The sequence below is a fragment of the Coffea eugenioides genome, unplaced genomic scaffold (assembly GCF_003713205.1).
Source record: "Coffea eugenioides isolate CCC68of unplaced genomic scaffold, Ceug_1.0 ScVebR1_1641;HRSCAF=2526, whole genome shotgun sequence".
Taxonomy (NCBI): Eukaryota; Viridiplantae; Streptophyta; class Magnoliopsida; order Gentianales; family Rubiaceae; genus Coffea; species Coffea eugenioides.
This window is the reverse complement of record NW_020862059.1, coordinates 8,352-35,330: the sequence shown is the minus strand read 5'-3', so window position 1 is coordinate 35,330 and position 26,979 is coordinate 8,352. Positions and strand designations below refer to the sequence as shown.

Genomic DNA, 26,979 nt, shown 5'->3' with positions numbered 1-26,979 from the left:
GAGAATAGTCAATTAATTACTTCTTCAGATAAATTTAAAGTGTCACATCCTGGATGTTGTGTTTGCATTATTCTTTAAGAATTGTTGACTAATTTTGGTTTCCATCATTTTTAATTTTTCAGAGGATGCTGAACTCACTCCTTGGAGGCTGAGCTGGAGAATATACTGGACTAATCAATTTGTGGCAACATAGCAAATGGACACTGTACTTGGTTGGCTTTCTACTTAATATCCAGGTTATCTTGTGAGATTTTTGTTGACATATACACAGGTTTCCTTTACATATTAGACATGTTATAGTCCATTGAAAATGAACAGAGTGTCAGCAAATTGCTGACTAGCCATGGCTTTTTAGGTTGTCATTGATGATGCTTAAACCTGTGAATTTCTATGCAGCCAGAGAAGTCTTACTCAACACAGGAACTTTGCCATCTTCTAGGAACTGTAATTGTGAAGAAGGCACGGGTGCAATCTATATTGGGTGGGTCCTACTGTCATAGGTATGGTAAATACTAGAAAATTTTTTGTTACTTTCTATACGAATGTCACATGTGCACACAGTGTGTAAACAAACTACTGACTCGAATTATTGGCTCTGCATGACTTTAATAGTCATTTTCCCATTTACTAGCAGGGTCAAGCTCTATTACTACATGTTTGAGAGACCTCATATGTAGGTGATATGCTCTAGCAAGGCATCCCCAAAATATGCGAGTGAGAATTAGTTCACTGTGAGGATTTGGAGCTTTTCAGGGTGGTTTTTTTTTCCAATTGGATGAAGGTATATTTGCCTTCTGTAATTTGCAAAAGTTTGAAGGGATTTTTTTAATTGCTGGGAAGGAGCACATTCAGCTTGCTTGCAATTTACGATGACTAATATGTAAGGATAGAACAAAGCAGAGTTCAGTGAATCCAGATTAGATATTGACAAGGTTGCACATAAAGCCACTCAGGAACAGTGAGAATACAACACGAGGAGTTGAGCGTAGTGGAAATGGAACATATTGAGGTTTGCATCAAGATGAACTCTGCTGCAACAATCTGTCCAATTAAGAACAAGTTAGGATATGGGACAATTGCAAGTAACTGGCCTGGGGAGATTGTAGCAAGCTGGGCAACATCAGAAGCAAGTGAAGGCAGCAAGGATGCTGCAGAAGCTGAAGCTAGCAAATATGATTAACCAAAGCCATTAGTTTACAATTACTAATCTGATGCTAAAGCTGCAAATATAGCCAAAGATATATTGGTCTTGAGCCCTCTGTTTTGTATGTGGTTCTTTTCTCAGATTAACTTGCAAGGAAATGATACTGGTAGCAAATTGGCAAAATTTGCCATTGGAGGGATAGAAAACATTACCGTGTCTTTGTAAAGTAGCACAGTGTGGAACTTGGAAGTGGGTAGTACCCATTATATTGTGAAACTAAGGATACTCTTGGAAGTGTTAAGGTTTGCTATTGGTCCTAATTTTTATGTCATCACCAGCCTCAAACATTTTGAAACTCTTAGGTTTTAACAGAAACTACAAAGTTAAGAAAAAAAAATAACTCCACAGAGCAATGGAAAGTAGTAATGCAGAAAAAATCCCTTAAAACCCAACAAGATAAATAAATAAATAAAAGGGAAAATCGTCCAAAACGTCCCTCACATTTTGTAAAATGACTTTTTTCGTCCCTCACTTTTAAAAGTGTAATTTTATGTCCCTTACATATTCACATCGGTCCAATTTAGTCCCTAACTAGATTTCCGATCATTTTTTGGCCGGAATCTATCACGTGCCTTGCACGTGATCATTTTTGAAGGGTAAATTTATCAAATTATATTTTACATAATCTGATCTATAGTCCTCCACATTTTATAAAACAAATTTTTTCGTCCCTCACATTTTATAAAATGATTTTTTCATCCCTCACATTTCACAAAATGAATTTCTCCATCCCTCACATTTCACAAAATGAATATTTCCATCCCTCACTAATTATGTATGTGAGGGAAACCCTAAAAAAAAATGTGTGTGAATAAATTTTGTTTAAACACAAGTATATGTCTATTTGATTTTGCTTAACAATACGAATAGCATAAATATATGTATGTGTCTATTTGATTTCACTTAATAATACGAATACCATATATTTTACGTGATCATTTGATTTCATCTGGTATTAGCTAATAAATAATCTTGCATTCATTGTCAAATTGGCCAATAAAGCTATTTTCAGTCAAAATACAATAAGAATATGCAAATTAAGGTTCTATTGGTAAATATTAGTTATAATCATACAAAAAGAGAAGATAGCCCACAAGTTGGGCCCAATTACATACATGTGTTTATACTATTATTATTAAATAAAATCAAATAGATATATATATATATGTGTGTGTGTGTGTTTAAAAAAATGTATTCACACACATAATTAGTGAGAAATGAAAAATTCATATTTTGAAATGTGAGGGATGGAGAAATTCATTTTGTGTAATGTGAGGGATGAAAAAAATTATTTTATAAAATATGAGGGACGAAAAAATTTATTTTATAAAATGTGGAGGACTATAGATGAGATTATGTAAAATATAATTTGACAAATTTACCCTTAAAAAATGATCATGTGCCTTGCACATGATGGATTCCGGCCAAAAAATGATCGAAAACCTAGTTAGGGACTAAATTTGTCCGATGTGAATATGTAAGGGATATAAAATTACAATTTAAAAAGTGAGGGACGAAAAAAGTTATTTTACAAAATGTAAGGGACGTTTTGGACGATTTTCCCTAAATAAAATGAAGAAACTAGTTGTGGATACTAAATTCATATAAATGATGGACGAAATTAGTAAGCTATGATAAATTTAACAATGACCCCTAGGCTTTAAGTCTGTTGTCCACGTACCCATAAACAATTTGAATTACACATTAGACTCCAGTACTTGTCATAATCCATTAAACAGTAGACAACGCAGAGGAGACTAGGATTTTTATGTCGAGACCAAACAGGCTTCATTTACGTTCACTCAGCGACTAAACCAGAAAACCCCGCCGCCGGCAGTGTGCCACAAGCCAGGGGCATTTTGGACATCTTCAGAATCTTTCAAGCCACCTACATTCAAGCTGTCGGGCTAATTCCGATAAAGACGACGCCAAATTTAAGATCTGACGGAGATTTCACATTAACGATATGGCCAAAGAGAACAACTCCTCCGCTATGGATGTGGACAACCAGAATTCGGAATCCGTTGATCAGATTAATAGCCCTAGGTTCTCTATCAATGGTAATTTACTCTCCCATAAAGCTCTAGACAGCTAATTTTGAGGTGATAATTTAGTTTTTTTTTTTTGGTGAATTTACAGTTTTGCAGCTCTTGAAATCCGCTCAGATGCAGCATGGATTGCGGTTTGGCGATTACGCTCGTTACCGGTATAACCTACGCTTGTACACTTATGGTATATGTTTATGAGTAATTTGGTACGATGAAGTTCCGGGAAGTAGGTTTAATTTTTGTAAGAAATGCCGTTTGATATTGTTTTTACCAGTATATAAGCGTAAGTGTGCTCTATATAGGTTTATGAGGGAATTTATGACATTGATCATTAGAGGTGGCAGGGTTAAATTTGTGAAAAATGTGGTGTGATAGAGTTGTACTATTGAGGGAATGTGAAATTGACCAGTTTTTGCAAATTTTTTAGGAGGTACTGTACTGCTCGGCTCAGGAGATTGTACAAGTCGTTGAAATTCACGCATGGCCGTGGTAAATATAGTAAAAGGGCGATTACAGCTTCTATGGTCACTGAAGTGAGGTAATAGATTGCCAAGACCAATGGTTGAATTTGATTGACATTACAGTTGGTAAATGTTTTAATTTCGCTTTTGCTATTTGAAGAACAAATATGCTGTTTTGTCTCTCATTAATAATTTCTTAATGGTCGTTAATCTATCCTGATTCTGCGTGGTGGTTGGGGACACTGTAGGTATCTTCATGTGGTTCTTTATACAGCAGAAAGAGCTTGGAGCCATGCTATGGAAAAGAAAACGCTGCCAGATGGTCCAAATGCACGTCAGCGTGGCTATCTGATTGGTAGGCTGCGAAAAGCAGTCAAATGGGCTACTTTGTTTCAAGACTTGTGTTCCATTAAGGGAGATTCTAGGACATCTTTGGAAGCAGAGGTGTGCTGATTAATTCATCATTTTGCACAGCTGCTGTGCCCTGTATACAAATAAAGCTATTTTCGGTCAAAATACAATAAGAATATGCAAATTAAGGTTCTATTGGTAAATATTAGTTATAATCATACAAAAAGAGAAGATAGCCCACAAGTTGGGCCCAATTACATACATGTGTTTATACTATTATTATTAAATAAAATCAAATAGATATATATATATATGTGTGTGTGTGTGTTTAAAAAAATGTATTCACACACATAATTAGTGAGAAATGAAAAATTCATTATTTTGAAATGTGAGGGATGGAGAAATTCATTTTGTGTAATGTGAGGGATGAAAAAAATCATTTTATAAAATATGAGGGACGAAAAAATTTATTTTATAAAATGTGGAGGACTATAGATGAGATTATGTAAAATATAATTTGACAAATTTACCCTTAAAAAATGATCATGTGCCTTGCACATGATGGATTCCGGCCAAAAAATGATCGAAAACCTAGTTAGGGACTAAATTTGTCCGATGTGAATATGTAAGGGATATAAAATTACAATTTTAAAAGTGAGGGACGAAAAAAGTTATTTTACAAAATGTAAGGGACGTTTTGGACGATTTTCCCTAAATAAAATGAAGAAACTAGTTGTGGATACTAAATTCATATAAATGATGGACGAAATTAGTAAGCTATGATAAATTTAACAATGACCCCTAGGCTTTAAGTCTGTTGTCCACGTACCCATAAACAATTTGAATTACACATTAGACTCCAGTACTTGTCATAATCCATTAAACAGTAGACAACGCAGAGGAGACTAGGATTTTTATGTCGAGACCAAACAGGCTTCATTTACGTTCACTCAGCGACTAAACCAGAAAACCCCGCCGCCGGCAGTGTGCCACAAGCCAGGGGCATTTTGGACATCTTCAGAATCTTTCAAGCCACCTACATTCAAGCTGTCGGGCTAATTCCGATAAAGACGACGCCAAATTTAAGATCTGACGGAGATTTCACATTAACGATATGGCCAAAGAGAACAACTCCTCCGCTATGGATGTGGACAACCAGAATTCGGAATCCGTTGATCAGATTAATAGCCCTAGGTTCTCTATCAATGGTAATTTACTCTCCCATAAAGCTCTAGACAGCTAATTTTGAGGTGATAATTTAGTTTTTTTTTTTTTGGTGAATTTACAGTTTTGCAGCTCTTGAAATCCGCTCAGATGCAGCATGGATTGCTGTTTGGCGATTACGCTCGTTACCGGTATAACCTACGCTTGTACACTTATGGTATATGTTTATGAGTAATTTGGTACGATGAAGTTCCGGGAAGTAGGTTTAATTTTTGTAAGAAATGCCGTTTGATATTGTTTTTACCAGTATATAAGCGTAAGTGTGCTCTATATAGGTTTATGAGGGAATTTATGACATTGATCATTAGAGGTGGCAAGGTTAAATTTGTGAAAAATGTGGTGTGATAGAGTTGTACTATTGAGGGAATGTGAAATTGACCAGTTTTTGCAAATTTTTTAGGAGGTATTGTACTGCTCGGCTCAGGAGATTGTACAAGTCGTTGAAATTCACGCATGGCCGTGGTAAATATAGTAAAAGGGCGATTACAGCTTCTATGGTCACTGAAGTGAGGTAATAGATTGCCAAGACCAATGGTTGAATTTGATTGACATTACAGTTGGTAAATGTTTTAATTTCGCTTTTGCTATTTGAAGAACAAATATGCTGTTTTGTCTCTCATTAATAATTTCTTAATGGTCGTTAATCTATCCTGATTCTGCGTGGTGGTTGGGGACACTGTAGGTATCTTCATGTGGTTCTTTATACAGCAGAAAGAGCTTGGAGCCATGCTATGGAAAAGAAAACGCTGCCAGATGGTCCAAATGCACGTCAGCGTGGCTATCTGATTGGTAGGCTGCGAAAAGCAGTCAAATGGGCTACTTTGTTTCAAGACTTGTGTTCCATTAAGGGAGATTCTAGGACATCTTTGGAAGCAGAGGTGTGCTGATTAATTCATCATTTTGCACAGCTGCTGTGCCCTGTATACAAATAAAGCTATTTTCGGTCAAAATACAATAAGAATATGCAAATTAAGGTTCTATTGGTAAATATTAGTTATAATCATACAAAAAGAGAAGATAGCCCACAAGTTGGGCCCAATTACATACATGTGTTTATACTATTATTATTAAGCAAAATCAAATAGATATATATATATGTGTGTGTGTGTGTGTTTAAAAAAATGTATTCACACACATAATTAGTGAGAAATGAAAAATTCATTTTTTGAAATGTGAGGGATGGAGAAATTCATTTTGTGTAATGTGAGGGATGAAAAAAATCATTTTATAAAATATGAGGGACGAAAAAATTTATTTTATAAAATGTGGAGGACTATAGATGAGATTATGTAAAATATAATTTGACAAATTTACCCTTAAAAAATGATCATGTGCCTTGCACATGATGGATTCCGGCCAAAAAATGATCGAAAACCTAGTTAGGGACTAAATTTGTCCGATGTGAATATGTAAGGGATATAAAATTACACTTTTAAAAGTGAGGGACGAAAAAAGTTATTTTACAAAATGTAAGGGACGTTTTGGACGATTTTCCCTAAATAAAATGAAGAAACTAGTTGTGGATACTAAATTCATATAAATGATGGACGAAATTAGTAAGCTATGATAAATTTAACAATGACCCCTAGGCTTTAAGTCTGTTGTCCACGTACCCATAAACAATTTGAATTACACATTAGACTCCAGTACTTGTCATAATCCATTAAACAGTAGACAACGCAGAGGAGACTAGGATTTTTATGTCGAGACCAAACAGGCTTCATTTACGTTCACTCAGCGACTAAACCAGAAAACCCCGCCGCCGGCAGTGTGCCACAAGCCAGGGGCATTTTGGACATCTTCAGAATCTTTCAAGCCACCTACATTCAAGCTGTCGGGCTAATTCCGATAAAGACGACGCCAAATTTAAGATCTGACGGAGATTTCACATTAACGATATGGCCAAAGAGAACAACTCCTCCGCTATGGATGTGGACAACCAGAATTCGGAATCCGTTGATCAGATTAATAGCCCTAGGTTCTCTATCAATGGTAATTTACTCTCCCATAAAGCTCTAGACAGCTAATTTTGAGGTGATAATTTAGTTTTTTTTTTTGGTGAATTTACAGTTTTGCAGCTCTTGAAATCCGCTCAGATGCAGCATGGATTGCGGTTTGGCGATTACGCTCGTTACCGGTATAACCTACGCTTGTACACTTATGGTATATGTTTATGAGTAATTTGGTACGATGAAGTTCCGGGAAGTAGGTTTAATTTTTGTAAGAAATGCCGTTTGATATTGTTTTTACCAGTATATAAGCGTAAGTGTGCTCTATATAGGTTTATGAGGGAATTTATGACATTGATCATTAGAGGTGGCAGGGTTAAATTTGTGAAAAATGTGGTGTGATAGAGTTGTACTATTGAGGGAATGTGAAATTGACCAGTTTTTGCAAATTTTTTAGGAGGTACTGTACTGCTCGGCTCAGGAGATTGTACAAGTCGTTGAAATTCACGCATGGCCGTGGTAAATATAGTAAAAGGGCGATTACAGCTTCTATGGTCACTGAAGTGAGGTAATAGATTGCCAAGACCAATGGTTGAATTTGATTGACATTACAGTTGGTTAATGTTTTAATTTCGCTTTTGCTATTTGAAGAACAAATATGCTGTTTTGTCTCTCATTAATAATTTCTTAATGGTCGTTAATCTATCCTGATTCTGCGTGGTGGTTGGGGACACTGTAGGTATCTTCATGTGGTTCTTTATACAGCAGAAAGAGCTTGGAGCCATGCTATGGAAAAGAAAACGCTGCCAGATGGTCCAAATGCACGTCAGCGTGGCTATCTGATTGGTAGGCTGCGAAAAGCAGTCAAATGGGCTACTTTGTTTCAAGACTTGTGTGCCATTAAGGGAGATTCTAGGACATCTTTGGAAGCAGAGGTGTGCTGATTAATTCATCATTTTGCACTGCTGCTGTACCCTGTATACAAATAAAGCTATTTTCGGTCAAAATACAATAAGAATATGCAAATTAAGGTTCTATTGGTAAATATTAGTTATAATCATACAAAAAGAGAAGATAGCCCACAAGTTGGGCCCAATTACATACATGTGTTTATACTATTATTATTAATAAAATCAAATAGATATATATATATGTGTGTGTGTGTGTTTAAAAAAATGTATTCACACACATAATTAGTGAGAAATGAAAAATTCATTTTTTGAAATGTGAGGGATGGAGAAATTCATTTTGTGTAATGTGAGGGATGAAAAAAATCATTTTATAAAATATGAGGGACGAAAAAATTTATTTTATAAAATGTGGAGGACTATAGATGAGATTATGTAAAATATAATTTGACAAATTTACCCTTAAAAAATGATCATGTGCCTTGCACATGATGGATTCCGGCCAAAAAATGATCGAAAACCTAGTTAGGGACTAAATTTGTCCGATGTGAATATGTAAGGGATATAAAATTACAATTTTAAAAGTGAGGGACGAAAAAAGTTATTTTACAAAATGTAAGGGACGTTTTGGACGATTTTCCCTAAATAAAATGAAGAAACTAGTTGTGGATACTAAATTCATATAAATGATGGACGAAATTAGTAAGCTATGATAAATTTAACAATGACCCCTAGGCTTTAAGTCTGTTGTCCACGTACCCATAAACAATTTGAATTACACATTAGACTCCAGTACTTGTCATAATCCATTAAACAGTAGACAACGCAGAGGAGACTAGGATTTTTATGTCGAGACCAAACAGGCTTCATTTACGTTCACTCAGCGACTAAACCAGAAAACCCCGCCGCCGGCAGTGTGCCACAAGCCAGGGGCATTTTGGACATCTTCAGAATCTTTCAAGCCACCTACATTCAAGCTGTCGGGCTAATTCCGATAAAGACGACGCCAAATTTAAGATCTGACGGAGATTTCACATTAACGATATGGCCAAAGAGAACAACTCCTCCGCTATGGATGTGGACAACCAGAATTCGGAATCCGTTGATCAGATTAATAGCCCTAGGTTCTCTATCAATGGTAATTTACTCTCCCATAAAGCTCTAGACAGCTAATTTTGAGGTGATAATTTAGTTTTTTTTTTTGGTGAATTTACAGTTTTGCAGCTCTTGAAATCCGCTCAGATGCAGCATGGATTGCGGTTTGGCGATTACGCTCGTTACCGGTATAACCTACGCTTGTACACTTATGGTATATGTTTATGAGTAATTTGGTACGATGAAGTTCCGGGAAGTAGGTTTAATTTTTGTAAGAAATGCCGTTTGATATTGTTTTTACCAGTATATAAGCGTAAGTGTGCTCTATATAGGTTTATGAGGGAATTTATGACATTGATCATTAGAGGTGGCAAGGTTAAATTTGTGAAAAATGTGGTGTGATAGAGTTGTACTATTGAGGGAATGTGAAATTGACCAGTTTTTGCAAATTTTTTAGGAGGTACTGTACTGCTCGGCTCAGGAGATTGTACAAGTCGTTGAAATTCACGCATGGCCGTGGTAAATATAGTAAAAGGGCGATTACAGCTTCTATGGTCACTGAAGTGAGGTAATAGATTGCCAAGACCAATGGTTGAATTTGATTGACATTACAGTTGGTAAATGTTTTAATTTCGCTTTTGCTATTTGAAGAACAAATATGCTGTTTTGTCTCTCATTAATAATTTCTTAATGGTCGTTAATCTATCCTGATTCTGCGTGGTGGTTGGGGACACTGTAGGTATCTTCATGTGGTTCTTTATACAGCAGAAAGAGCTTGGAGCCATGCTATGGAAAAGAAAACGCTGCCAGATGGTCCAAATGCACGTCAGCGTGGCTATCTGATTGGTAGGCTGCGAAAAGCAGTCAAATGGGCTACTTTGTTTCAAGACTTGTGTTCCATTAAGGGAGATTCTAGGACATCTTTGGAAGCAGAGGTGTGCTGATTAATTCATCATTTTGCACAGCTGCTGTGCCCTGTATACAAATAAAGCTATTTTCGGTCAAAATACAATAAGAATATGCAAATTAAGGTTCTATTGGTAAATATTAGTTATAATCATACAAAAAGAGAAGATAGCCCACAAGTTGGGCCCAATTACATACATGTGTTTATACTATTATTATTAAGCAAAATCAAATAGATATATATATATATATGTGTGTGTGTGTGTTTAAAAAAATGTATTCACACACATAATTAGTGAGAAATGAAAAATTCATTTTTTGAAATGTGAGGGATGGAGAAATTCATTTTGTGTAATGTGAGGGATGAAAAAAATCATTTTATAAAATATGAGGGACGAAAAAATTTATTTTATAAAATGTGGAGGACTATAGATGAGATTATGTAAAATATAATTTGACAAATTTACCCTTAAAAAATGATCATGTGCCTTGCACATGATGGATTCCGGCCAAAAAATGATCGAAAACCTAGTTAGGGACTAAATTTGTCCGATGTGAATATGTAAGGGATATAAAATTACACTTTTAAAAGTGAGGGACGAAAAAAGTTATTTTACAAAATGTAAGGGACGTTTTGGACGATTTTCCCTAAATAAAATGAAGAAACTAGTTGTGGATACTAAATTCATATAAATGATGGACGAAATTAGTAAGCTATGATAAATTTAACAATGACCCCTAGGCTTTAAGTCTGTTGTCCACGTACCCATAAACAATTTGAATTACACATTAGACTCCAGTACTTGTCATAATCCATTAAACAGTAGACAGCGCAGAGGAGACTAGGATTTTTATGTCGAGACCAAACAGGCTTCATTTACGTTCACTCAGCGACTAAACCAGAAAACCCCGCCGCCGGCAGTGTGCCACAAGCCAGGGGCATTTTGGACATCTTCAGAATCTTTCAAGCCACCTACATTCAAGCTGTCGGGCTAATTCCGATAAAGACGACGCCAAATTTAAGTTCTGACGGAGATTTCACATTAACGATATGGCCAAAGAGAACAACTCCTCCGCTATGGATGTGGACAACCAGAATTCGGAATCCGTTGATCAGATTAATAGCCCTAGGTTCTCTATCAATGGTAATTTACTCTCCCATAAAGCTCTAGACAGCTAATTTTGAGGTGATAATTTAGTTTTTTTTTTTGGTGAATTTACAGTTTTGCAGCTCTTGAAATCCGCTCAGATGCAGCATGGATTGCGGTTTGGCGATTACGCTCGTTACCGGTATAACCTACGCTTGTACACTTATGGTATATGTTTATGAGTAATTTGGTACGATGAAGTTCCGGGAAGTAGGTTTAATTTTTGTAAGAAATGCCGTTTGATATTGTTTTTACCAGTATATAAGCGTAAGTGTGCTCTATATAGGTTTATGAGGGAATTTATGACATTGATCATTAGAGGTGGCAGGGTTAAATTTGTGAAAAATGTGGTGTGATAGAGTTGTACTATTGAGGGAATGTGAAATTGACCAGTTTTTGCAAATTTTTTAGGAGGTACTGTACTGCTCGGCTCAGGAGATTGTACAAGTCGTTGAAATTCACGCATGGCCGTGGTAAATATAGTAAAAGGGCGATTACAGCTTCTATGGTCACTGAAGTGAGGTAATAGATTGCCAAGACCAATGGTTGAATTTGATTGACATTACAGTTGGTTAATGTTTTAATTTCGCTTTTGCTATTTGAAGAACAAATATGCTGTTTTGTCTCTCATTAATAATTTCTTAATGGTCGTTAATCTATCCTGATTCTGCGTGGTGGTTGGGGACACTGTAGGTATCTTCATGTGGTTCTTTATACAGCAGAAAGAGCTTGGAGCCATGCTATGGAAAAGAAAACGCTGCCAGATGGTCCAAATGCACGTCAGCGTGGCTATCTGATTGGTAGGCTGCGAAAAGCAGTCAAATGGGCTACTTTGTTTCAAGACTTGTGTTCCATTAAGGGAGATTCTAGGACATCTTTGGAAGCAGAGGTGTGCTGATTAATTCATCATTTTGCACAGCTGCTGTGCCCTGTATACAAATAAAGCTATTTTCGGTCAAAATACAATAAGAATATGCAAATTAAGGTTCTATTGGTAAATATTAGTTATAATCATACAAAAAGAGAAGATAGCCCACAAGTTGGGCCCAATTACATACATGTGTTTATACTATTATTATTAAGCAAAATCAAATAGATAGATGTATATATATATATGTGTGTGTGTGTGTGTGTTTAAAAAAATGTATTCACACACATAAGTAGTGAGAAATGAAAAATTCATTTTTTGAAATGTGAGGGATGGAGAAATTCATTTTGTGTAATGTGAGGGATGAAAAAAATCATTTTATAAAATATGAGGGACGAAAAAATTTATTTTATAAAATGTGGAGTACTATAGATGAGATTATGTAAAATATAATTTGACAAATTTACCCTTAAAAAATGATCATGTGCCTTGCACATGATGGATTCCGGCCAAAAAATGATCGAAAACCTAGTTAGGGACTAAATTTGTCCGATGTGAATATGTAAGGGATATAAAATTACAATTTTAAAAGTGAGGGACGAAAAAAGTTATTTTACAAAATGTAAGGGACGTTTTGGACGATTTTCCCTAAATAAAATGAAGAAACTAGTTGTGGATACTAAATTCATATAAATGATGGACGAAATTAGTAAGCTATGATAAATTTAACAATGACCCCTAGGCTTTAAGTCTGTTGTCCACGTACCCATAAACAATTTGAATTACACATTAGACTCCAGTACTTGTCATAATCCATTAAACAGTAGACAACGCAGAGGAGACTAGGATTTTTATGTCGAGACCAAACAGGCTTCATTTACGTTCACTCAGCGACTAAACCAGAAAACCCCGCCGCCGGCAGTGTGCCACAAGCCAGGGGCATTTTGGACATCTTCAGAATCTTTCAAGCCACCTACATTCAAGCTGTCGGGCTAATTCCGATAAAGACGACGCCAAATTTAAGATCTGACGGAGATTTCACATTAACGATATGGCCAAAGAGAACAACTCCTCCGCTATGGATGTGGACAACCAGAATTCGGAATCCGTTGATCAGATTAATAGCCCTAGGTTCTCTATCAATGGTAATTTACTCTCCCATAAAGCTCTAGACAGCTAATTTTGAGGTGATAATTTAGTTTTTTTTTTTGGTGAATTTACAGTTTTGCAGCTCTTGAAATCCGCTCAGATGCAGCATGGATTGCGGTTTGGCGATTACGCTCGTTACCGGTATAACCTACGCTTGTACACTTATGGTATATGTTTATGAGTAATTTGGTACGATGAAGTTCCGGGAAGTAGGTTTAATTTTTGTAAGAAATGCCGTTTGATATTGTTTTTACCAGTATATAAGCGTAAGTGTGCTCTATATAGGTTTATGAGGGAATTTATGACATTGATCATTGGAGGTGGCAGGGTTAAATTTGTGAAAAATGTGGTGTGATAGAGTTGTACTTTTGAGGGAATGTGAAATTGACCAGTTTTTGCAAATTTTTAGGAGGTACTGTACTGCTCGGCTCAGGAGATTGTACAAGTCGTTGAAATTCACGCATGGCCGTGGTAAATATAGTAAAAGGGCGATTACAGCTTCTATGGTCACTGAAGTGAGGTAATAGATTGCCAAGACCAATGGTTGAATTTGATTGACATTACAGTTGGTTAATGTTTTAATTTCGCTTTTGCTATTTGAAGAACAAATATGCTGTTTTGTCTCTCATTAATAATTTCTTAATGGTCGTTAATCTATCCTGATTCTGCGTGGTGGTTGGGGACACTGTAGGTATCTTCACGTGGTTCTTTATACAGCAGAAAGAGCTTGGAGCCATGCTATGGAAAAGAAAACGCTGCCAGATGGTCCAAATGCACGTCAGCGTGGCTATCTGATTGGTAGGCTGCGAAAAGCAGTCAAATGGGCTACTTTGTTTCAAGACTTGTGTGCCATTAAGGGAGATTCTAGGACATCTTTGGAAGCAGAGGTGTGCTGATTAATTCATCATTTTGCACTGCTGCTGTACCCTGTATACAAATAAAGCTATTTTCGGTCAAAATACAATAAGAATATGCAAATTAAGGTTCTATTGGTAAATATTAGTTATAATCATACAAAAAAAGAAGATAGCCCACAAGTTGGGCCCAATTACATACATGTGTTTATACTATTATTATTAAGCAAAATCAAATAGATATATATATATGTGTGTGTGTGTGTTTAAAAAAATGTATTCACACACATAATTAGTGAGAAATGAAAAATTCATTTTTTGAAATGTGAGGGATGGAGAATTCATTTTGTGTAATGTGAGGGATGAAAAAAATCAATTTATAAAATATGAGGGACGAAAAAATTTATTTTATAAAATGTGGAGGACTATAGATGAGATTATGTAAAATATAATTTGACAAATTTACCCTTAAAAAATGATCATGTGCCTTGCACATGATGGATTCCGGCCAAAAAATGATCGAAAACCTAGTTAGGGACTAAATTTGTCCGATGTGAATATGTAAGGGATATAAAATTACACTTTTAAAAGTGAGGGACGAAAAAAGTTATTTTACAAAATGTAAGGGACGTTTTGGACGATTTTCCCTAAATAAAATGAAGAAACTAGTTGTGGATACTAAATTCATATAAATGATGGACGAAATTAGTAAGCTATGATAAATTTAACAATGACCCCTAGGCTTTAAGTCTGTTGTCCACGTACCCATAAACAATTTGAATTACACATTAGACTCCAGTACTTGTCATAATCCATTAAACAGTAGACAACGCAGAGGAGACTAGGATTTTTATGTCGAGACCAAACAGGCTTCATTTACGTTCACTCAGCGACTAAACCAGAAAACCCCGCCGCCGGCAGTGTGCCACAAGCCAGGGGCATTTTGGACATCTTCAGAATCTTTCAAGCCACCTACATTCAAGCTGTCGGGCTAATTCCGATAAAGACGACGCCAAATTTAAGATCTGACGGAGATTTCACATTAACGATATGGCCAAAGAGAACAACTCCTCCGCTATGGATGTGGACAACCAGAATTCGGAATCCGTTGATCAGATTAATAGCCCTAGGTTCTCTATCAATGGTAATTTACTCTCCCATAAAGCTCTAGACAACTAATTTTGAGGTGATAATTTAGTTTTTTTTTGGTGAATTTACAGTTTTACAGCTCTTGAAATCCGCTCAGATGCAGCATGGATTGCGGTTTGGCGATTACGCTCGTTACCCTAGGTATAACCTACGTTGTCCACTTAATGGTATATGTTTTATGAGTAACTTGGTAACGATGAAGTTCCGGAAAGTAGGTTTAATTTTTGTAAGAAATGCCGGTTTGATATTGTTTTTACCAGTATTATAAGCGTAAGTGTGCTCTATATAGGTTTATTGAGGGAAATTTATGACATTGATCATTAGAGGTGGCAAGGTTAAATTTGTGAAAATGTGTGTGATACGAGTTTACTATGAGGAATGTGAAATTGACCAGTTTTTTGACAAAATTTTTTAGGGAGGTATTTGTACTGCTCGGTCAGATATTGTACAACGTCGTTGGAAAATTTTCACGCAATGGCCGTGTAAATTATAGGTAAAAGGGCGTACAAGCTTCTTATGGTCACTGAATGAGGTAATAAGATTGCCAAGAACCAATGTTGAATTTTTGATTGACATTTACAAGTTGGTAAAATGTTTTAATTCCTTTTGCTATTTGAAGAACAAATATGCTGTTTTGTCTCTCATTAATAATTTCTTAATGTCGTTAATCTATCCTGTCTGCGTGGTGGTTGGGGACACTGTAATGGTATCTTCCATGTGGGTTCTTTAATACAGCAGAAAGAGCTTGGAGCCATGCTATGGTAAAGAAAACGCTGCCAGATGTCCCAAATGCACGTCAGCGTGGCTATCTGATTGTAGGAACGCTGCGAAAAGGCATCAAATGGGCTACTTTGTTTCAAGACTTTGTTCCATTAAGGGAGATTCTAGGCACATCTTTGGAAGCAGAGGTGTGATGATTAATTTCATCATTTTGCACAGCTGCTGTGCCCTGTATTACAAATAAAGCTATTTTCGGTCATAATACAATAAGAATATGCAAATTAAGGTTCTATTGGTAAAATATTAGTTATCATCATACAAAAAAGAAGATAGCCCACAAGTGGGCCCAATTACTACATGTGGTTTATACTATTTTATTAAATAATCAAATTAGATATATATATATATTGTGTGTGTGTTGTTTAAAAAAATGTATTCACACACATAATTAGTGGAGAAATGAAATTCCATAATTTTGAAATTGAGGGATGGAGAATTCATTTTGTGTAATGTGAGGGATGAAAAAATCATTTTATAAATATGAGGGATTCATAACGAAAAAATTATTTTATAAATGTGGAGGACTATAGATGAGATTAGTAAAATATAATTTGACAAATTTACCCTTAAAAAATGATCATGTGCCTTGCAGATGATGGATTCCGGCCAAAAAATGATCGAAAACCTAGTTAGGGACTAAATTTGTCCGATGTGAATATGTAAGGGAAATAAAATTACAATTTTAAAAGTGAGGGACGAAAAAAGTTATTTTACAAAATGTAAGGGACGTTTTGGACGATTTTCCCTAAATAAAATGAAGAAACTAGTTGTGGATACTAAATTCATATAAATGATGGACGAAATTAGTAAGCTATGATAAATTTAACAATGACCCCTAGGCTTTAAGTCTGTTGTCCACGTACCCATAAACAATTTGAATTACACATTAGACTCCAGTACTTGTCATAATCCATTAAACAGTAGACAACGCAGAGGAGCCTAGGATTTTTATGTCGAGACCAAACAGGCTTCATTTACGTTCACTCAGCGACTAAACCAGAAAACCCCGCCGCCGGCAGTGTGCCACAAGCCAGGGGCATTTTGGACATCTTCAGAATCTTTCAAGCCACCTACATTCAAGCTGTCGGGCTAATTCCGATAAAGACGACGCCAAATTTAAGATCTGACGGAGATTTCACATTAACGATATGGCCAAAGAGAACAACTCCTCCGCTATGGATGTGGACAACCAGAATTCGGAATCCGTTGATCAGATTAATAGCCCTAGGTTCTCTATCAATGGTAATTTACTCTCCCATAAAGCTCTAGACAGCTAATTTTGAGGTGATAATTTAGTTTTTTTTTTGGTGAATTTACAGTTTTGCAGCTCTTGAAATCCGCTCAGATGCAGCATGGATTGCGGTTTGGCGATTACGCTCGTTACCGGTATAACCTACGCTTGTACACTTATGGTATATGTTTATGAGTAATTTGGTACGATGAAGTTCCGGGAAGTAGGTTTAATTTTTGTAAGAAATGCCGTTTGATATTGTTTTTACCAGTATATAAGCGTAAGTGTGCTCTATATAGGTTTATGAGGGAATTTATGACATTGATCATTGGAGGTTGCAGGGTTAAATTTGTGAAAAATGTGGTGTGATAGAGTTGTACTTTTGAGGGAATGTGAAATTGACCAGTTTTTGCAAATTTTTTAGGAGGTACTGTACTGCTCGGCTCAGGAGATTGTACAAGTCGTTGAAATTCACGCATGGCCGTGGTAAATATAGTAAAAGGGCGATTACAGCTTCTATGGTCACTGAAGTGAGGTAATAGATTGCCAAGACCAATGGTTGAATTTGATTGACATTACAGTTGGTTAATGTTTTAATTTCGCTTTTGCTATTTGAAGAACAAATATGCTGTTTTGTCTCTCATTAATAATTTCTTAATGGTCGTTAATCTATCCTGATTCTGCGTGGTGGTTGGGGACACTGTAGGTATCTTCATGTGGTTCTTTATACAGCAGAAAGAGCTTGGAGCCATGCTATGGAAAAGAAAACGCTGCCAGATGGTCCAAATGCACGTCAGCGTGGCTATCTGATTGGTAGGCTGCGAAAAGTAGTCAAATGGGCTACTTTGTTTCAAGACTTGTGTTCCATTAAGGGAGATTCTAGGACATCTTTGGAAGCAGAGGTGTGCTGATTAATTCATCATTTTGCACAGCTGCTGTGCCCTGTATACAAATAAAGCTATTTTCGGTCAAAATACAATAAGAATATGCAAATTAAGGTTCTATTGGTAAATATTAGTTATAATCATACAAAAAGAGAAGATAGCCCACAAGTTGGCCCAATTACATACATGTGTTTATACTATTATTATTAAATAAAATCAAATAGATATATATATATATATGTGTGTGTGTGTTTAAAAAAATGTATTCACACACATAATTAGTGAGAAATGAAAAATTCATATTTTGAAATGTGAGGGATGGAGAAATTCATTTTGTGCAATGTGAGGGATGAAAAAAATCATTTTATAAAATATGAGGGACGAAAAAATTTATTTTATAAAATGTGGAGGACTATAGATGAGATTATGTAAAATATAATTTGACAAATTTACCCTTAAAAAATGATCATGTGCCTTGCACATGATGGATTCCGGCCAAAAAATGATCGAAAACCTAGTTAGGGACTAAATTTGTCCGATGTGAATATGTAAGGGATATAAAATTACACTTTTAAAAGTGAGGGACGAAAAAAGTTATTTTACAAAATATAAGGGACGTTTTGGACGATTTTCCCTAAATAAAATGAAGAAACTAGTTGTGGATACTAAATTCATATAAATGATGGACGAAATTAGTAAGCTATGATAAATTTAACAATGACCCCTAGGCTTTCAGTCTGTTGTCCACGTACCCATAAATAATTTGAATTACACATTAGACTCCAGTACTTGTCATAATCCATTAAACAGTAGACAACGCAGAGGAACTAGGATTTTTATGTCGAGACCAAACAGGCTTCATTTACGTTCACTCAGCGACTAAACCAGAAAACCCCGCCGCCGGCAGTGTGCCACAAGCCAGGGGCATTTTGGACATCTTCAAAATCTTTCAAGCCACCTACATTCAAGCTGTCGGGCTAATTCCGATAAAGACGACGCCAAATTTAAGATCTGACGGAGATTTCACATTAACGATATGGCCAAAGAGAACAACTCCTCCGCTATGGATGTGGACAACCAGAATTCGGAATCCGTTGATCAGATTAATAGCCCTAGGTTCTCTATCAATGGTAATTTACTCTCCCATAAAGCTCTAGACAGCTAATTTTAAAGTGATAATTTAGTTTTTTTTTTGGTGAATTTACAGTTTGCAGTCTTGAAATCCCGCTCAGATGCAGCCTGGATTTGCTGTTTGGCGATTAAATCGTTACGGTATAACCTTACGCTTGTAACCACTTATGGTTATATGTTTATCAGTAATTTGGTAGATGAATTCCGGGAGTAGGTTTATTTTTGTAGAAATGCCGTTTGAATATTGTTTTTAACAGTATATAAGCGTAAGTGTGCTCCTATTTAGGTTTATGAGGGAAATTTATGACATTGATCATTAGAGTGGCCAGGTTAATTTGTGGAAAATGTGGTGTGTAGAGTTGTTACTATTTTGAAGGGAAAATGGATGAATTGGGACAGTTTTTTCCAAATTTTTTAGGAGGTACTGTATGCCTCGGCTAGGAGATTGTAAGTCGTTGAAATTACGCATGGCCGTGTAACTATAGTAAAGGGCGATTACAGCTTTCTATGGTCCTGAGTGAGGTAATAGATTGCAAGACCAAATGGTTGAATTTTGATTGACATTACAGTTTGTGTAAATGTTTTAATTTCGCTTGTAGACATCAAATTTTTGGTGTAATTTCTTTTATTTTTTATTCTCATTTTGTCGTGGTTGCTTTTGTTTTTTTAGTTTCTAGTTTCTATTTTAATTTTTAAGTTTTAACGTAGAAAAATCATGGAAAAAGAGAAAAAAAGGAGAATTGTTCACAAAATAGGTTTATTTCTTTTTAAATTCAATCTTTTGACTTTATTTATTTTTTAGTTAGGTTATTTCGAAAACAAAAGAAAAGTGAAAAATGAAAATGAAAAAATGGAAATTTGCATTTTTTGTTGTTTTTAGTTTATTTTTATCTAATGTTAATTAAGTTGTTTTCATCATTAATTATTATTGTTTTATTATTATCATTTTTGTTGTTTAATTAATTAATTAAAAAAAATAAAAACATTCTCCACTTCACCATTCTTCAGAAAAAAACCGCGACTCCAACCTCCTCAATACCGCACACCATTTCCATTTACTCTCTACACCATCATTCCCCAAAACCACAACCCCATTGACCCACCTTGTAATCATCGACCGAGGGGAAGGAGAGAGAGCTGCACGGACAGCCGAGAGGAAGGAAAGGTAACTGCGAGCTCTTCGTTTCTGTTCTGCCCGTGAGCTGAGGGGAGAGAATCGGACACCACTCTGCACTTCCAAGACCTCCACCAGCTGAGCTCAACCACACCCACCAACTTCACAGCTAGCCTACGCAAACCAAACTCAGCCAGCCATACTTTACTTCCATAGCCAGCCGAGAGGAAAATGTTGCAGCAAACCATCGTGTGAGCTGAGCTCTTAACTGGGGCCACTCATTTTCCATTCCACTACCTCAGCTCACAACAACATTTCCCTGCCTTGGTATCATCGACAAGGGGAACCAGAGAGAGAGCCATGCGAGTGGTGAGCTGCAACTTCCCTGTTCTGTCCGAGAGTGCGTGAGAGAGGAGATAACCGTGCAAGCTTCAATCTCAACACTTCATCCTCGCTGGATCCATTTCTCCACTGCAGCACCACATCTTATAAACTACCGGCTCATCTCCACAATATTCATTTTCATTACACTAGCTCCCCTCCATCACAACACCCTACTACCATTTTCTCCTCGACCACGAACCGAGAGCAAAAAGAAAGAGAGAACCGAGCCTTCCGTTTCTGTCCCTGTCCGTAAGCTTGAGGGAAAGAGAGAGAGACTTGTTGTTTTCTTCGTCTCACCTGCGAGCTGGTGAAGGGGACCGAGAGCCATCACTTTCTTCATCAACTCCACCGCCTGCAACAGCCAAGCAAATCAACCAAATCCCAAGCCCATCAGCGAGCCGAGGGGGAAGAACAAATCGCAGCATCTTGACGCGCGAACTAAGCTTCCAGCTGAGGTAGATTCTGGTTTTAGATTAGCTCACTAGTGGTAGATGCAGTGAATTATGGTCATGCATGAAGTGTTTGTGTCTCGGATGATGAAACCAAAGCATGAGAAAATCTGATTAGGAAGAAATTGGAATTTGCCGTGGGAGTGATTTGGAAAATGCAGATTTAATTCTGTCTCTTTGTAGTAGTTTGAGCTGATACATGCGTTTAACTAATTAAGAACAAGGTAATTAAGCTCTGCATGCAGCCCCTTGGTTCGGTTATGCTAGAAAAATAAGAATGAAAAACAATCTGGCCGGATGCAAGCTCATCCGAAGGTAGCAAACAGAAGTTCTGGTTTTTTCGGATGAATGTGGCTGTTGTCCGAATCTGATTTTTGAACTAGAAACGTTAATTAATTAGTTAAGGAGTTGCATGCTGGATTTGAGTGCCAAATACAAGGCTTTGGCCGAAAAAAAACTGGATTATGACCAACTAAGTGCTGAAAAAATTTCTGTTGTGCCGAGGGAGTAAAGCTGGAATTGCAGCTTGTTTTTGGAAATTTTCTTTGGAAATGATGTTTAGAAGTTTGCACTGGATTTTGCTCAGTTTTTCTTTCTATTTGTTTGGATGATGGCTTGCCGCCTAGTTTAAAGCCTCGTGTTTGGATTTGATTGTGTTTGAAAGCTGGATTTTGTAAATTGCCGAAAAAATGTTTGCTGCACCTTGTCTCTTGTTTTTGCTGTTATTACCTGCTTCCTTTGAGTGTAGTGGAGAAAGATACTTGACTCACAGTAGCGAATTGGTCAAACTTGATTTTAATAGGGACCTATTGCAGTCTACTTTTATTGATGTTATTTCATCTATTTTTTTCTCAAAAGGTCCTAAGGAGGTGTTAAGGTTCTTCATTTTTTCTTTTGACACCCTTGTTGATGGAAAATCTGTATTCCGAGAGGTTTAGTGTGTGTTTGGAGGATTTTTATATACCAAAGAAACAAGTTTCCTTCCTAGGTTGCATGTTTTTGCATGAAAAGAGTTCTTATAATAGCTCTTTAACCCCTCAAATCCCTTCTTATTCTATCATGGCCTAAGCAATTGAAAAGATTAATCAATTGGGTCCTTCGAGTTTCCTTTCCCTTTTAACTTGGATTTTCATTTGATGAATATGGACTTGTTTGATTATCTAAAGGGATCTAATGGTTCAATTTCATAGTTATTAGTGGTTCTTTAATTTTTGTGTTTGAAGAATTTGTGTTGTTTGATTTACTATTAAATTGGTACATTAATCCTTTGTTTAGTGGTTGTAGCTCCAATTTAGAACCTTTTCCAACTTATTAGCACCACAAAAGGGGACGGTATACTTTCTTTTATTTTTTTTTGTATCTCCCTATGTGATCCAATTTGCTAAATGAAAATTGCATGCCTACTTGGTTTTCTTAAATGTTTATTAATGCCTTTCATTTATTTACTTTTATTTTATTTTTAAATCTTTCTTTTATTTTCATTTATGGGGTATGTGTACACCTCTTGGCTTGTAATAGATAGGGCATAGCAAGTAATTTGGTCCATTTTCCCTTTCCTCTTTGTTTTAGCTAGCAAATGTAATAGTTAGGGCTTTAATCGTCTTATTTGTCTTGCATGCTTAGTTACTATGTGTTAATTTGCTTTGTTAGGTCCTTGCATCTAGTCGAGCATGCTAAGTGTTATGTGCTATATGTTTATGAGTGTTTTGCATGTCTACTTGCTTTCTATATTTATAAATGAATGTGATGGATGAATGTACGTTTCCGCTAGTCCAATGCTAGTCGGAATTCGTAGAATGGGCTAGTCCAACGCTAGACCCTTAGAGATTTCCCCTCGTTAGTACATGTTTGCATGTTCACTACATTTCATGCATTTTTTTTAGTTTTATGGCATTTGGCATGTCCCTCTAACCTTTCCCTTTCATTTTTAGACCTTTGCATTTCATGCTAGTTGTAGGGTCCATTTGCCTGAGAAACCCCCTTGGGTAAGGGAAACGAGCGAGTGTGGCTTCAAAATAGCCTTAGCACGCTAGTTTTTCCTTCTAATCAAAGGGAAAATTAAAATCACAAAAATTAGAGGTCATTCCCGTACCCGACCTGATGCATTCCTCTAAGTTCATGCATTTTCATATCATTTTCTCACTATTTTCCTCACTAATTATATATTTTAAATCTACATGTCATATTCACATACTTATTCCCTTTCTTTACTTTTCACTTCACACATTGCACTTATTTTACTTATATATTTATTATTTTCATTCACTTGCACACGAGCACTTATATTTTTATTCATTTGCACACAAACACTTTCAAATTGCGCACATGCACCTTTTTTCTACACTTTGCACACTTACACTCTCATTTGAGTCCTCATTTGCATCGTTCATGATTTTCTATGAGGTCTTTTCTTATTGACCTTCACAATTCATGTGAATGGGATCAAAAGCCTCATCAGAGACATTTCTAGACTTAAGATTGCATTTCTCATCCATTAGTCATATCCAATTTGCAACACATACTTTGGGTAGAAAATATAGGAAAATAAGGGTTAAATCACGCAACTAGCCTTGGTTAGGTCAAAGGGGTGCCTTGGATTTTTATCCTTGCCTTCCCCTTCGTCAAATGTGACTCCCGAACCTTTTTCTTTGTTTTACGTGGACTAGGAGTCGTTTAAAAAGGGTTTTCTTACTTTTTTTCTTTAAAAATTTCATTTTTTGGGTGACTTGGTACACCCTAACTCTATACCAAGTGGCGACTCCATTTTTCATATAAAAACCCTTTTTGGACTATTTTTCTTGGGTCAAATCGTCGCATTTTTAAAAGTCCCATTTAGACCCATTTTTGTTTCTATCAACAAAATTCATTTTTCCCAAATCAATAAATTCACAAAAAACAGTTATTTTATTTTTTTTCCAAAAAGTGGGGCGCGACAGTTGGCGACTCCACTGGGGACTTCCTAAGTGGGTCCAAGCTTTTTGATTTAGCCATTCGTTTCCTTTTTTTACCCTTTTATGCATTGCATTTTTGGATATTAGGGTTGCATTTTCCATTTTTAGGGCCTTTTGCCTCGTGCGCATATTCAACTATTCCTTCACTCACGTACGTATGATTGGTTGATTGGATGTATATTTACTTCTTTATATCGCGCTTGCATTGCATTTGGGGGGGTGTGTCACCTTTAGAGCCTCGTGTGGTTCTCAACCCCTTCCCTCAAAATAGGGGAACACTTCATACGTGCATGTTTACTTGCTTTATCCCATTTTATTTTTATTTTCGTGGGCGTTTCCCACACCACCTTGTAGGATTAGGATCGATTGCCTTGGGTAGGCGGCTGGTGTGCTCTGCGCCCATAGCGCTACCTAAGGGATCACTCGAGCCACCGATCGAAGGCCCTGGGAGTGATGACCCTTCGCCTTTAGGTCTGAAGGCTTGGGAGCCGAAGCTTTATCGAGTCTAGGCATTAATGAACCAAACCTCATGCATCCATATTAGCATTTTCCTAGGCTAGAGTCAGCCTCACCCTATTTTAAGCACATTAGGCACGAGGGAAGGGGTTCCACCCCTTTTACTTGTTTTATTGTATTTCTTTTCTTAATTGCTCCCAATGTGTTATGTGTACTATCAATTGCACTAACCATTCTTTTGTTTTCCTGGCTTGCATTCATATGCCTTAGCAATAAGAGGCCTCTTTGGCGCTCTTTTAGTGACTCACCCACTAGATGACTCACATGTCTAAATTTCAGTCTTTGCACTTACTTTTCAGTGAATACATTTCATGTTTAGACCTTTTCCCCCCGTTGCATTATTTATGTCCTTTAGCTCACATTTCATGTTTGTCACATATTTACATAGCTTTAATAAACTGGCATCATGCATAAACCATAGAAAGGGAATGCCACATAGGGAATCCCGTGTTTAGGAATAAGCCACCTTGTGTCTCGGATACTTAATCCAGTGAGACTTACACGTTTACATTTTGTACCATCCAAAGGGGTAGTGCACAAGGTAAGGTAGGATCCGATTATTTTCATAAAGTGATCCTTGGAATATGAGCATCTAATAATCACTTTTGGCCATTTTTATCAAAATTGGTAAAAATCCTTTGCGTAAAGGACATTAATTTGAAGAAAATTCACAAATGATTCCTCATGGTTGAGATGATAAATATGGAGGCCAAATCTTGATTTTAGAAGGCTCATAGACTAATTTTCTGAAATCACTAATGGCCGGACAATTCAACCAATCCATTTTGCCAATTCATTCAATAAATCGTCAATTCATTTGATCAATTTACCCTTTTTAGGGTCATTTGACCAATTTCCCCTTTTTGGGGTCATCCGGTCGTTTTTGAATAAATCGTCAAGTCATTTGATCAATTTACCCTTTTTAGGGTCATTTGACCAAATTACCCTTTTTTTGGGTCATCCGGTCAATTTTGAATAAATCGTCAATTCATTTGACTAATTTACCCTTTTTAGGGTCATTCGGCTGATTTTTGAATCAATCATTCATTTGGCCAATTTACCCCTTTTTAGGGCAACCGAGCCGATTTTGAATAAATCAAGTTTTCGTTCAATCTATTTGATCAATTTACCCCTTTTTAGGGTGATCTGATTAATTTTGGATAAATTTCATTCAATTCATTTGACCTGTTTCCCTTTTAAGGGTAATCCGGTCGATTTTCAATAAATTGTCAATTTCATTTGACCAATTAGGATTTCAATGTCGAATTTCAAATTGGGAAGTCTAGTCAATTTTTGAGAAAACCATCCATTATATCCAACTATTTAATCATTTGGGTTTTTGACTCATGTTACACTGAGGAAAATTTTATCAACGAATTCCAATCTCTTTGATAGGAAGTTTGTCAAGGTCAAACCCATGCGTTTTGCACATCAAAGGTAATCAATCCCTTCGGACGAGGTCCTCATTTTGACAAACGTCTCTTCTTATTCCAATGGGCCAAATTTTTCAAAATTATTTTCACTCCATAAGCTGATTGGATCCATCAGGTATGGTATAGTGCTTACCCTAGAGGATCGCATTTTCATGCTAGGCCTACCCTTGGCATAAAAAGGGCTCCCCAATAGGACATGCATCCGAATTTTTTGGATAGTTACTAACTCTTGCCTTTTTCTTTATTTTTATTGGAATATCTAAGCGAGGGTTGAATCTAAGGGCAATCTTTCAAAATTTTCAGGTAATATTTAAATATAGCTTCTCGTCGAAGCCCCATCCTAACGCGATCCCGTAGTCAAGCCCAGAGGAGTCGTGTAAACATGAGTTCACAACCGGAACAGTCAGATAGGTCTGCTACTACAGCCCAACCTGAGACTGCAAGTTTGGGGGTCCAACTGACCGAGATGCTTAGGAAGTTTGGTGAAATGGCAACTGAAATGGCCGCCCGAAAGAAATTAATCGATGAGCTTATCAGTAGTGGAGTTCAACCTGAGCCTGAACCCGTCAGTCAGCCGGAGCCAGAATCGTTTGGCATAGCCACGACCCAAACCACTTTTGCTCCACCTTTCATTATTCCACCCGAAGGAACTTTCACCTATCCTACCACAAATTTGCCATACACTTACCCTCCTAATCCTTCATTTCTTCTTACTCGCACGCGAGGTCCACAACCCCAAATCACTTCAAATATACCACCTGAGCCATACACCTTTTATCATACTGCTGCCGA

At 36.6% G+C, this 26,979-nt stretch overlaps 6 protein-coding genes and 1 long non-coding RNA gene across 7 annotated transcripts; all 7 read left to right on the top strand.

The window, feature by feature from the left end:
• The first annotated feature begins 129 nt into the window (after positions 1-129).
• Positions 130-1,419, top strand: LOC113755669. Its single transcript, XR_003465715.1, has 3 exons — positions 130-236; positions 397-500; positions 635-1,419. It is a non-coding gene; the product is annotated as an uncharacterized LOC113755669 (long non-coding RNA).
• A 1,575-nt stretch (positions 1,420-2,994) lies between these two features.
• On the top strand, positions 2,995-4,166 carry LOC113755668 (signal recognition particle subunit SRP68-like). The gene is made up of 4 exons (XM_027299600.1): positions 2,995-3,264; positions 3,344-3,410; positions 3,680-3,790; positions 3,962-4,166. The coding sequence occupies exons 1-4, from the start codon at positions 3,171-3,173 to the stop codon at positions 4,164-4,166; spliced, it is 477 nt and encodes a 158-aa protein (XP_027155401.1). The 5' UTR covers positions 2,995-3,170.
• Positions 4,167-7,010: 2,844 nt separating this feature from the next.
• Positions 7,011-8,181, top strand: LOC113755667 (signal recognition particle subunit SRP68-like). The gene is made up of 4 exons (XM_027299599.1): positions 7,011-7,280; positions 7,359-7,425; positions 7,695-7,805; positions 7,977-8,181. Exons 1-4 carry the CDS (start codon positions 7,187-7,189, stop codon positions 8,179-8,181), a joined length of 477 nt encoding a protein of 158 aa, XP_027155400.1. The 5' UTR covers positions 7,011-7,186.
• Positions 8,182-9,013: 832 nt separating this feature from the next.
• Positions 9,014-10,184, top strand: LOC113755666 (signal recognition particle subunit SRP68-like). Its single transcript, XM_027299598.1, has 4 exons — positions 9,014-9,283; positions 9,362-9,428; positions 9,698-9,808; positions 9,980-10,184. The coding sequence occupies exons 1-4, from the start codon at positions 9,190-9,192 to the stop codon at positions 10,182-10,184; spliced, it is 477 nt and encodes a 158-aa protein (XP_027155399.1). The 5' UTR covers positions 9,014-9,189.
• A 995-nt stretch (positions 10,185-11,179) lies between these two features.
• On the top strand, positions 11,180-12,192 carry LOC113755665 (signal recognition particle subunit SRP68-like). Its single transcript, XM_027299596.1, has 4 exons — positions 11,180-11,291; positions 11,370-11,436; positions 11,706-11,816; positions 11,988-12,192. The coding sequence occupies exons 1-4, from the start codon at positions 11,198-11,200 to the stop codon at positions 12,190-12,192; spliced, it is 477 nt and encodes a 158-aa protein (XP_027155397.1). The 5' UTR covers positions 11,180-11,197.
• Positions 12,193-13,037: 845 nt separating this feature from the next.
• LOC113755670 (signal recognition particle subunit SRP68-like) lies at positions 13,038-13,839 on the top strand. The gene is made up of 3 exons (XM_027299601.1): positions 13,038-13,307; positions 13,386-13,452; positions 13,721-13,839. The coding sequence occupies exons 1-3, from the start codon at positions 13,214-13,216 to the stop codon at positions 13,833-13,835; spliced, it is 276 nt and encodes a 91-aa protein (XP_027155402.1). The 5' UTR covers positions 13,038-13,213; the 3' UTR covers positions 13,836-13,839.
• Positions 13,840-17,066: 3,227 nt separating this feature from the next.
• LOC113755664 (signal recognition particle subunit SRP68-like) lies at positions 17,067-18,227 on the top strand (the record flags this gene model as incomplete). Its single annotated transcript, XM_027299595.1, has 4 exons — positions 17,067-17,336; positions 17,414-17,480; positions 17,750-17,860; positions 18,032-18,227. Coding segments are annotated over exons 1-4 (468 nt in total), but the record flags the coding sequence as incomplete, so codon positions are not given.
• Positions 18,228-26,979: the final 8,752 nt, after the last annotated feature.